This window comes from Dermochelys coriacea, chromosome 2, assembly GCF_009764565.3.
Source record: "Dermochelys coriacea isolate rDerCor1 chromosome 2, rDerCor1.pri.v4, whole genome shotgun sequence".
Taxonomy (NCBI): Eukaryota; Metazoa; Chordata; order Testudines; family Dermochelyidae; genus Dermochelys; species Dermochelys coriacea.
Window position 1 is genome coordinate 236,535,574 of NC_050069.1, and position 12,826 is coordinate 236,548,399.

The 12,826-nt window shown below is 43.6% G+C and overlaps 1 protein-coding gene across 1 annotated transcript in view; it reads right to left on the reverse strand.

Moving 5' to 3' along the window:
• The window catches only part of ENKUR (enkurin, TRPC channel interacting protein), a 31,794-nt gene extending 19,031 nt beyond the window's left edge, over positions 1 to 12,763 (reverse strand). The window contains exons 1-3 of the mRNA XM_038391151.2: positions 12,621 to 12,763; positions 12,209 to 12,304; positions 8,244 to 8,389 (exon numbers count right to left, since the gene is read on the reverse strand). Coding sequence (XP_038247079.1) covers positions 8,244 to 8,389; positions 12,209 to 12,285 — 223 coding nt within the window. The 5' untranslated portion in view covers positions 12,286 to 12,304; positions 12,621 to 12,763. The remainder of the gene's footprint in view (positions 1 to 8,243; positions 8,390 to 12,208; positions 12,305 to 12,620) is intronic.
• Positions 12,764 to 12,826: the final 63 nt, after the last annotated feature.

The window sequence follows — 12,826 nt, forward strand, 5'->3', positions numbered from 1 at the left end:
AGATGACAGAACGAGGAGTAATGGTCTCAAGTTGCAATGGGGGAGGTTTAGATTGGATATTAGGAAAAACTTTTTCACTAAGAGGGTGGTGAAACACTGGAATGCGTTACCTAGGGAGGTGGTAGAATCTCCTTCCTTAGAGGTTTTTAAGGTCAGGCTTGACAAAGCCCTAGCTGGGATGATTTAACTGGGACTTGGTCCTGCTTTGAGCAGGGGGTTGGACTAGATGACCTTCTGGGGTCCCTTCCAACCCTGATATTCTATGATTCTATGATTCTATGACTTCAACTGTCTCAAATCTGCTCTACGCAGAACCCCAAGGATGTGTTGATGTCAAACTTTGGGAGAAGCATCTCACCAAGACCAGCACCCAGGCCTGGTGAAGCTTTGGCACTTATTGAACATTGAAAATTTAGACACATTCAAACTCTACTGGCTGTTTCACCTTCTTTTATTTGTCAAGATATGTCACTAGACCTTGCTGTAGTCTTTCAGGGGGTCTCTGTTGTTCCCTGACCGGCTTTCTTTGGTTAGCCCCCATTCAGGACACTCTTTGGCTTCTGGCCTCTAATTCGGCCTAGTGGTCTGTTTCAGTACCTATCTGCTGCATTTTTGGAGGCAGCACGGTAGAGGGGTGTGACCCCTTTATTGTTCCAGGCCTTTCTGACTCCTTTCCTTCTTTGAGCTCTCTCCTTTTACAGCAGGTCTTGTTTTTATTATTGGTTGCAGCTGAGTGCCTACCTCCACGATTGGCAGTTGTGGCAGCTACATGGAGGTGTGGTGATGCTGCTTGCCTGTAGGCAGGAGAGACGCCCCTTCCCCCCCTTCTGCCTTTGTTCAGTATGGGGTTTGTAGATCCCATTACAAGGTACTTTCTATGTTCCCTACTGCTATAGCAGCCAAGTGATTCCTAATAATTAATTTATTTTCATAACATGTCTATGCTGAGTATCTACAACAGGGGTGGGCAAACCTTTTGGCTTAAGGGCCACATCTGGGTATGGAAATTGTAAGGTGGGCCATGAATGCTCATAAAATTGGGGATTGGGGTGGGGGTGAGGACTCTGGCTGGGGGTGTGTGTTCTGGGGTGGGGCCAGAAATGAGGAGTTCAGGGTGCGGGAGGGGGCTCCAGCTGGAGGAGGGGTGTGGGTGTGAGGGCTCTGGCTGGGGGTGTGGGCTCTGGGGTGCAGGAGGGTGGGACTGAGGGATTCAGGGGGAGAGAGGGGGATCAGGGCTGGGGAAGGGGTTGGGGTGCAGACTCCGGGCGGCACTTACCTCAAGCAGCTCCGGGAAGCAGCAGCATATTTCCACTCTGGCTCCTACATGAAGGCACAGCCAGGCGGCTCTGCATGTTGCCCCGTCTGCAGGCGCCACCCCTGAAGCTTCTGTTGGCCCCATTTGCTGACCAATGGGAGCTGCAGGGGCGGCGCTTGGGGCAGGGGCAGTGTGCAGAGCCCCCTGCTGCCCCTACGTGTAGGAACCAGAGAGGGAACATGCCACTACTTCTAGGAGCCGCGTGAAGCAAGCCCCCAACCCCACTTTCCAGCAGCAGCTCGAGGGCTGGATTAAAATATCGGAAGGGCCAGATGCGGCCCGTGGGCCGTAGTTTGCCCACCCCGATCTACAACTTGTACTGAAGTCAGTGGCAGCTGGAGGTCTTCCAACATCTCTGAAAATCAAGCCTTAAGTGACATGCCCAAAGTCACACTGAAAGTCTGTGGCAGAACCAGAAACTGAATCCAGATCTCCTGTGTCCCAGTCCAGGCTTTAACCAGAGGACTATCTTCCTCTCACTGCACAAATGAAAGCCATAGTCAGTTTTCATAAATGAGGCTAAGTACCCTGGAACTATGAATATCTTGAAAGTCCACAGGATAAGGAGTTATTATTGAGAGGTTTCTCAGCGTGTGAACTCCCGTATTAACTACATACAGTGCTCTGGAAATAATGGTTGACCTTTCTTCTAGAATAAGATGGGGTGAAGTAGGTTTCCTATGAATGAAGGATTTAGTTTGTCTGAAGACCAGAATCAGACAAAAGAAGAAGGTGATCAAGGGGGTTGTGTGGCACCACACCTTTCTTATAAATGCTTATGGAAGACTCCTACCAATAAACCCAAATTTGAGACACCTACTCAGAAAAAAAATGTTTCCAGAACTCTACCCTATTAGGACACTGTTCCTGGGCTGGGATGTTGCCAACATCCGAGGCCCAACCCAGACCCCTGGTCTGAAATGACTAATTGACACAAATAGAAGGGCCCAAAATCATACTGGTCTAGAATAGTATGGGATTATGCCTGTCTCTGCAGAGCTAAGTTAGAACTATTGTTACCAGACATGCTGATGAACAGGCATATATGAGTCTCTCTCTCCAAAGGACAGAGAAACCATGGGTTGTTAGTGTGCTCTTTTATCTTTGCCATTAGCAGAAAATCAATAGTTTACTGTGCTGATAAGTGATGAAAAAAATCCACCTCTAGTGTTTCCACCAGAGGAAATTCCTGCTCCAGCGATCACTCAGGAGGATCTATTATGGTTTGACTTAAATCTGTCTACATCATATTCTCCTTCCCCAGCAGGTAAGTAGCAGCCAAGAATTTAATATGGGACAGAGCCCATTCCTACATGCGTAGAAGGCCAACAGAAAAGGCATGAATCATTGCTTCCCTGTTTGTTTATATACATATGATAATCTGACTGTCCATTTAAATCAGGACCTTTTGGGACACCACGTCTCTGAAGGCTCCTAGTGCATGCACCCTCATTTTCAGAACAATGACATGGAGTTGCTGTTCCTGGAGTCCTCTACTTCTTCAGCCAGGAACTGAGTTTGGCACAAAGAGTCAAAATCAGTGCAAGCCCAGAAGTATAGATGGAGGCAATTATGGACCCAACTGTCCACAAGGAAGTACTAAGTGATCATGCTCTATTAAGAAGGACAATATCTCATTGCACCTGCAGCAAAATGAAGGGCTTAACTGCTTGTGTCTGTAGAAAGCCCTATCTCCCACTGCCCACTTTTTCATTAAAAGTAGTGAACCAGGTCTCCAAAGGAGGCACTGATACACCAAACAATAACAGAAGTGACAGAGCTATTGGCCAAAGTGCTGTGATCCAATGCAGACAACTGAACCATTGCTGCCTTCGGATGGAACCAAAGTGCCATACCTCAAAGGAGGTGCCTAAGCACCATAATCTTTAAAAGGCTACATCTACAATTTGAGCTCGGGGTGAATACCAGCTCTAGGAGACATACTTGCACTAGCTCTCATTGAGTTGCCGTGCTAAAACTAGAATGTTTTTGCTGCAGCAATGCAAGTGGTGGGAGGGGCTATCTTCCCTGAGTGCAAGCCGGTCAGAGATCTTAGGTATGTACTTGGGGAAGAAAGTCCTCCTGCTGCTCATGCTCCTAGGGCTTCACTCTATTTTTAGCACATTAGCTCAATGAAAGCTAGCACAAGTATATCTCCTTGAGCTGGGAATCATACCCTCAGCTTGCAGTCCACCCTAAGGTATAAATGCACTGGTGCCTAATAAAGATGCTGAGAAATTCTGAGGCCATGACATATCAATCCCAGGGAATCCTTACTGCAGCACTGAAATACTGTCATACCCAGGGCGTAGGCGATTGGACCTACTGGTTGGAACAGGAGTCTAGCCTACTGATCGGAGCAAAATCAGAGGGCAGGAGATGAGCCATTCGTCAAAGCCAAGAGTCAGGAGTTCTGAGGAAGGTAGGGACCAGGGCTGGAGCAGGAGCAGGGGCTGGTAAAGGAAGCAGGTCTGGCGCAGATGCAGATGTGAAACATGCTGAACAGCCTCAGCGCTGTTATTGGTACAAAGGCTTAAATGGTGAGCTGTTGACCCTTCTGTCCAATCAGGGAACAGACACTTGGTGAGGGTTTATTGGACCAGTGGAGCTCATTGGCAACCGCACCCAGAGCCAGATGAGTTCTTAACAAATACTGAGCCTCAGTGGGGGTTCTGTTGTGTTGTGGTTATTCAGAAGCACTGATATACAGACACCCCAAAGAGATACCAAAGCATTTGGACCCCATGGAACCCTGAAGCACCAAACTCAAGTACGGGGACAGTGACTGTTCTGAGGTTAAAAGAAAAGGAGTACTTGTGGCACCTTAGAGACTAAAAAATTTATTTGAGCATAAGCTTTCGTGAGCTACAGCTCACTTCATCGGATGCATGCAGTGGAAAACACAGTGGAGAGATTTTATATACACAGAGAACATGAAACAATAGGTGTTACCATACACACTGTAACGAGAGTGATCAGGTAAGGTGTGCTATTACCAGCAGAAAAGGAAAAAAACCTTTTGTAGTGATAAGCAAGGTGGGCCATTTCCAGCAGTTGACAAGAATGTGTGAGGAACAGTAGGGGGAGAAAATAAACATGGGGAAATAGTTTTACTTTGTGTAATGACACATCCACTCCCAGTCTCTATTCAAGCCTAAGTTAAGTGTATCCAGTTTGCAAATGAATTCCAATTCAGCAGTCTGTTTTTGAAGTTTTTTTGTTGAAGAATTGCCACTTTTAGGTCTGTAATAGAGTGACCAGGGAGGCTGAAATGTTCTCTGACTGGTTTTTGAATGTTATAATTCTTGACGTCTGATTTGTGTCCATTTATTCTTTTACATAGAGACTGTCCAGTTTGACCAATGTACATGGCAGAGGGGCATTGCTGGCACATGATGGCATATATCACATTGGTACGTGTGCAGGTGAACGAGCCTCTGATAGTGTGGCTGATGTGATTAGGCCCTATGATGTCCCTTGAATAAATATGTGGACAGAGTTGGCAACGGGCTTTGTTGCAAGGATAGGTTCCTGGGTTAGTGGTTTTGTTGTGTGGTGTGTGGTTGCTGGCGAGTATTTGCTTCAGGTTGGGAGGTTGTCTGTAAGCAAGGACTGGCCTGTCTCCCAAGATCTGTGAGAGTGATGGGTCGTCCTTCAGGATAGGTTGAAGATCCTTGATGATGCACTGGAGAAGTTTTAGTTGGGGGCTGAAGGTGATGGCTAGTGGCGTTCTGTTATTTTCTTTGTTGGGCCTGTCCTGTAGTAGGTGACTTCTGGGTACTCTTCTGGCTCTGTCAATCTGTTTCTTCACTTCAGCAGGTGGGTATTGTAGTTGTAAGAACACTTGATAGAGATCTTGTAGGTGTTTGTCTCTGTCTGATTGGTTGGAGCAAATGCGATTGTAGCATAAAGCTTGGCTGTAGACAATGGATCATGTGGTGTGGTCTGGATGAAAGCTGGAGGCATGTAGGTAGGCGGAGCGGTCAGTAGGTTTCCGGTATAGGGTGGTGTTTATGTGACCATTGCTTATTAGCACCATAGTGTCCAGGAAGTGGATCTCTTGTGTGGACTGGTCCAGGCTGAGGTTGATGGTGGGATGGAAATTGTTGAAATCATGGTGGAATTCCTCAAGGGCTTCTTTTCCATGGGTCCAGATGATGAAGATGTCATCAATGTAGTGCAAGTAGAGTAGGGGCATTAGAGGACGAGAGCTGAGGAAGCGTTGTTCTAAGTCAGCCATAAAAATGTTGGCATACTGTGGGGCCATGCGGATACCCATAGCAGTGCCGCTGATTTGAAGGTATATATTTTCCCCAAATGTGAAATAGTTATGGGTGAGGACAAAGTCACAAAGTTCAGCCACCAGGTTTACTATGACATTATCGGGGATACTGTTCCTGACGGCTTGTAGTCCATTTTTGTGTGGAATGTTGGTGTAGAGGGCTTCTACTTCCATAGTGGGTAGGATGGTGTTTTCAGGAAGATCACCAATGGATTGTAGTTTCCTCAGGAAGTCAGTTGTGTCTCGAAGATAGCTGGGAGTGCTGGTAGTGTAGGGCCTGAGGAGGGAGTCTACATAGCCAGACAATCCTGCTGTCAGGGTGCCTGAGATGCCTGAGATGATGGGGCGTCCAGGATTTCCAGGTTTATGGATATTGGGTAGCAGATAGAATACACCTGCTTGGAGTTCTAGGGGTGTGTCTGTGTGGATTTGTTTTTGTGCTTTTTCAGGGAGTTTCCTGAGCAGATGGTGTAGTTTCTTTTGGTAACCTTCAGTGGGATCAGAGGATAATGGCTTGTAGAATGTGGTGTTGGAGAGCTGCCTAGCAGCCTCTTGTTCATATTCCAACCTATTCATGATGACAACAGCACCTCCTTTGTCAGCCTTTTTGATTATGATGTCAGAGTTGTTTCTGAGGCTGTGGATGGCATTGTGTTCTGTACGGCTGAGGTTATGGGGCAAGTGATGCTATTTTCCAAAATTTCAGCCTGTGTATGTTGGCGGAAGCACTCTATGTAGAAGTCCAGTCTGTTGTTTCGACCTTCAGGAGGAGTCCACCCAGAATCCTTCTTTTTGTAGTGTTGGTAGGAATGTCTCTGTGGGTTAATATGATGTTCAGAGGTATGTTGGAAATATTCCTTGAGTCGTAGACATCGAAAATAGGATTCTAGGTCTCCACAGAACTGTATCATGTTCATGGGGGTGAAGGGGCAGAAGGAGAGGCCCCGAGATAGGACAGATTCTTCTGCTGGGCTAAGAGTATAGCTGGATAGATTAACAATACTGCTGGGTGAGTTAAGGGAACCACTGTTGTGGCCCCTTGTGGCATGAGGTTATGATTCAACATGCTTTCATAGGGCATCAAGGTGTCATGTCTCAGTAAGATAGGTGCACTGGAGCTATTCTGAAGTGCTTAAACAATAAGAGTGCACAGTCATGCTGAAGTGCTATTCCTTAAAAAAGGCATTAGGGCCTGCCCTGAAGTACAAGTATACCTACACCTGTTCTAAGGCCTATCCTGAGGCATCACTGTGCCAAAATGCCAAGGTCCTGAGCTCTGAGGCATGATACACTGAACTTGTCAGGTGCTGTTGCAATGAGCTCCAACATTCCAATGTGCTGAACTCTGATGCACACCACACTCTACTAAAGCTGTTCCAAGTTTTATTCTGAGGCTTCACAGTTGGTCGCTGCATTGAAGTCATTTCCAGATGCCTTGAGGTCACCAATGTCTACTCTGAGGCTTTGAGGGCCAAACTTCTGAGTCATCAAACTCCCAAGCTGCATTTCCAGCCCCACAGCTATTTTCAATGCCAAAATTGCTCCTACGCTCCAGATAGGTCCAGATGCTGGACTTCCATGTTGCTCCCAGACACAATTGTTTACTGTACACTGAACCTTTTCACTTCTCAAGGCTTGACACATCCAGAGACCTCACAATGCCACAGCAAATTCTGACAGTGACACACTTACAGCAGTCTGGTTGCACTGAGAATGATGTCTCTGTAAATTAACTGCCCTGGCACAACTAGTCAGGAGAGTGGAGACTAAAATTGCAATATCCCTCTAACAACGATAGGGGTGCATGTACAAAGCCAGATTGCTGGCAAAAAAAAACAACAAAAAAACTAAAACCCTCTCAAAGTTGAATATCCCACTTACTGATGGCTTTGTAGGATGCAACCCTCCAAAACTTTTCTGCTTTGCGTATTCCAAGACAGTCTCACACTACAGGTTGAGATCCAAGAGCAAGTATCAAAGAGTGAAAATCCCATGGTGATAGTATTCTTAAGAAAATCATAGATACTTTCCCCAGATCTCTTCAAGTTTTAAAATCATTGCGTTGAGACAACTTCAATATGTAATTTCCTTGTTCTTGTGAAAAATTGTTTTTAACTTTCTAATTTGTATTATTTGATTTTAAATATTCATATTAATGACCAATTTATAAAATGGCTGATGTATAATCTAAATTAAATATTTACATAAAACACATCAACCTTAAAATCACACTTGTTAGAATTTGTTAACCTACTATTGTTACAACTAATATCTTAGATTACTGTAAACAAAAGAGATTAATTATTTTTCTCTATTTTCAGTTTGCTTTGTGCATTTGATAGTGCTCTTTACATAATCAGTTGTACTGTTTTCCAGTCAGCTAGTTAGTCATTTTCCCTTGTTGTTTGTAAATGACTTTTACATAGCAAAAGAAGGGAGAAAAACATTTTTTTAAAAAACAGAACAATGATTATTAAACCGCAAATACTAGCGAGAACACAAGGGCACTCATATTATATAGAACTATTTTAAACTTTATAAATATGACTAGATTTCAGGTTGATGGGTTCACTTTCAATACTGATACAAATCCTAAAAATACAAGAAACATACGTTACTTTTCACATATTTATGCCAAAAACGTACTGTGTGGGAGCTTCGGTTCCTTTGAATGTTTCTGAAGAAAGTTTTTTGGAGATGGTACTTCAATTTTTGGTGGTCCCATAGTTTTCCATGGAGCTCTATTTTCTTTTATTTCATGTTTCACAGATGGTCTAAATGTTGATATATATCTTTAATATTAAAAAAATAACCAGAAAGTAGTTGAAAGTCAGAAAGTATTACATATATATATATTGCACTCTTTGTCTATAGCTAATATTCAAATAAATTTTGTGGCTCCACAAAAATGCTTTGGATACTGAATACAAAAAGTAAGACATTATAGCAACATTTTTGTGAGATTAAGGCATAATTTTGCATTACACACATTGCTTGGTTTTCTTTTTAAATCATCTGCACCTTACAATAACATTTTCTTGTGGGTCTTCAATCCAGCAGGATTAGCACATCAACTTCATTATACTTTGTTCAAAGATCATTCAAAATATGCATACAGTGTTTCTGAATGAAGACTTACACTACATTCATAGGACTTTCCAGAGTTGAGCATATACAGTATAGGGAGAGAGCAAGCCACAATATACAATACATACTTTACTTAGCATTCCTCCAAAAAAGGCAGCTTCTGCCAATGGACAGAGCAAAGAATCACATTATTAGTTATTATTATTATTAATTATTATTATTGGTATTGCTGTAGCACCTAGGGGCCCTAGGCATAGACCAGAACCCCACTATGCTAGGCACTGTACAAGTTTTTAGATGATATTGCAATCACTTATATTGAGGCCAAAAACTTGCTATTTTTCAAAAATGGATTAGACATTTATATTGACTACGACAGCATCCATAGTTACATTAGATAAGCTAAAATTATATTATAAAGGTATACACAGCCTCATGCTTCGGAACATATGTTAACCACTTATTGATGCGGGTTGTGTAGAAACCTCTCCTATGGGTGTGTTATTTTGTAATTGTCCCCTGGCTGCAGGGTTTCTTTCACCGTCATCTGAAGGATCTGGTACTGGCTAATGTCAGAATCTAAACTAAAAGGACCATTGGTTGGAGCCAGTACAGCAAGTTCTATGTTTCAATATCATACACAATAACTCCTCACTTAAAGTCGTCCCGGTTAACGTTGTTTTGTTGTTACATTGCTGATCAATTAGGGAACATGCTCGTTTAAAGTTGCGCAAAGCTCCCTTATAATGTTGTTTGGTAGCTGCCTGCTTTGTCCACCGCTTGCAGGAAGAGCAGCCCGTTGCAGCTAGCTGGTGGGGGCTTGGACTGGCAGCCCCCCATCAGCTCCCCGCTCCCATAAGTTCTCTGTGCATAGCTGCCCAGGAGGCTATCAGTTGCCCACAGTTCAGCTGTCCCTCCCCCCACTGCCATGTGCTGCTCCTGCCCTCTGCCTTGCAGCTGCTCCCAGGAGCCTCCTGCTCGCTGTGCGGGGGAGCGGGGAAAGAGGGGAGCTAATGTCAGGGTGCCCCCCTCCCCCCGCCCACCCCTTCTCCATATAGAGCAGGGTGGGGACACGACAGACAGGGCTCAAGAGGGAGAGAGCTTGCTGGCCGCAGCTGCTGTCTCAACTTGCTGATCTACTTAAAAAGGCAGTGTACAGAGAGTGGGGTCAGCGTACTTAAAGGGGCAATGGGCATCTCTCTCTCTCTCCCGCACACAGGGTGTGTGTCTCTGTCTCTCATGCTGTCTCCCCTCCCTCCATTCATGCTACCTTGTACAGTGTGAGGCTACATTAGCAACGTGTTAACCCTTGAGGGCTCAGCCGAATGCTAGTTTATCATTTAGCAGTAAGGCATTCCCAGGGAAATATCCCACCCTCTTCCACCCTCTAACTTCACCATCTCAACCAAGCTTCACAATCATCATTGCTGTGTACAGTATTAAATTGTTTAAAACTTATACTGTTTGTGTGTATATATATATATATATATATATATATATATATATAGCTTTTTGTCTGGTGAAAAAAATTTCCCTGGAACCTAACCCCCCATTTACATTAATTCTTATGGGAAAATTGTATTTGCTTAACATGGTTTTGCTTAAACTCGGATTTTTCAGGAACATAACTACAACATTAAGCAAGGAGTTACTGGACTTCTTATATGGCACAGGGCTGATCCTGAATGACTGAAATCAATGGCAATTTTGTCATTGGCTTCAGTGAGTGCAGATTTAGATTTAAGGCATGGAAGAATTTATATACTATATGTCCATAATTCTGGACATGGTATTTATAATGCAATAAGGTTATTCTCCTTGAGAATGGCACCCTAACTTAGTTTGTTCAAAGAGATGCTTACTTGTGTGACAAAACCTAAAAGGAACGATAACAACAACAAAAAAAGACATGTGGATTTATTGGCACATCTATGTATTCTCAAGATACGGATCCCTTGTGATATCAAATTGTAGTACCCACAATTTGTTTTTGTTAATAATAATACATAATAATAACATTAAGATTAAAACTGGAATGTATCAGACAAAGTCACAGAACTGTGCAGTCCTCCCAAATGGCTAAACCCTAAGCTGTTACCCAACAGTCTGTGATGCATTTTCAAGTATGGTAAAGGCAAAAAAAAGATAATATATATAGTACAATTTAGTTAACCAAAAAGAACAGAAGGAATTACTTTGGTTAAACAAGTTCAGCTGAATGGGAGTCATGGTAGCAGCATTAATGAAAATGTGCACAGAAGGAAAAGTGTTGCAAGTGTCAGACAGATCATTTATTTTTATTACAGTCTTTAGATGTGGGTGATCTAAAAGACAGCGAATCACCTTCAGGTTAACAGGGAGACTGGGATTCAAGAGATTTCAGATAAATAGTACTGTACTGTACTATTTTGTTTTGCCTGAAAAATACTTCGATTGTGTGACTTACGGTGGAATCCTGTACAGTTGTCTTCTAGGTACAACCAGATCATGAATAAAAGTGAATGGATAGAACAGGTTGCAACTACCATGGCTCAGAGCTTGTAAAACCAGAGACAGAGAAAGTGGTGTTAGAATTAAAGTGAATTTCCACTTCCTTCCTCTAGTGGTCCCGTATGTTTTTGATCACGTAAATAATAAATGCCTAGCATTTCCTCTAAATTGATGACAGGATTTTTCAGAATTGTTGGGTTTTTCATTTAAGAATCTGCTTTCCTTCTTCAATCATGCAAGCTAATCTACTGAGGTCCAGACATTGAGGTTATGGTCTCTGAACTTTGGGTAGGAGATAGAGCTTCCTTCTCATACAATTTAAAAACTGGAGAATGAAAAAGAAATGCAGATCTTTTGACATGAAGAAGGAGAAAGGTCTTAGGCTAGCTTCTCTCCTTGACTATTCTTATACCATGTCATTGAATTTCCCTCTCTTTCTTCCCAAATGTGAATTAGACAAGTCCCTTTTAATGTGCTAAATGTTTTGTGTAACGTACAAGACAAAGTGAAGGAAATGATTTTTCAGTTATGGAGGATGCAGACAATGGGCTATTGAGGGTAGTAATGCAACAGAATTTAAATTAAAAGCTCCTCAGGGCAGGAAACACCTTCCTCTCTATTTTGTATAATGCCAAGAGCATTGTTGGTATACATTAAATAATAAATAATGAAAAATGAAGGGGCCTGCAACATGCTCCATTTTTCATATATTAATGGCACAGAACCCAGGAATGTGACAAATTAGCAATGTGAACCCCTTAGTTGGGCAAAGAATGGACATGTTCGTCCTGGTAACTCATTAACACTTCCATTTATTTTATAAAAGGAGTGCGCAAAAGGTTGTATTAAATTTGGTTTGTTTTTATATAATAATGATTAGTAATAAGTCATAGCAAGTGTGTTGTCTGGATATATATTTACAGCTTCGCCATATCAGTTCCCCATGGGAGCTAATATTCCCCATGGGAGCTAATAAAAACTGGAGTGTATAAGACAAAGTCACAGAACAAACTGATTTTTTCTTACCCACGTACCTTGGTAGTTTGATAGGCTTCTCCTCCACCCGGGGTAGGAGATTATATATGCTCTCTTGGGCACACAGCGCTGTCATCCTTGGCCTGATGGTGCCCCTGGGGATAATACATTTACACTGTATGAACTGTTGAGGAATCTCAGTTCCTCTTTATCTGCCTCCCTTTCTCCCTCTGGTTTTTTCATCCCCCACACTACTCCCTCCTTTTCTCTTCCGCCACTCTCATTCTTTCCAGCCCTTCTCTCTTCCCCTGCTCCCTCCTTTCTCTCCTACGACCCTCTCCCACACCATCTCCCTCTCTTCAGTCCTCCGCCTCCCCAGCACACTATTCCCCCTCTCCGCTCATTCCCCTCCTATCCCCATCACCCCTCGCTTCCGCCCAACCCGTCCCCGGGGCTCCCTCCTTCCCTCACCCTGCTGCGCTTGGTTTCGGCTCAGAGAAGATGCTGCTGCTGCTGCTGCTGCTGCTGCTAGGGATTTGCCTGCTGTTGTCTCTTCAGTTGCTATGGGAAACTATTGCTTAGCAACGCCTGTGTGGAGGGGTGGGGCTATTTGTGACCTCACTTCGTCTCTCTGAGCCCGCCAGCGACTTCCGGGCGGTACCCAACACCAAGAATGG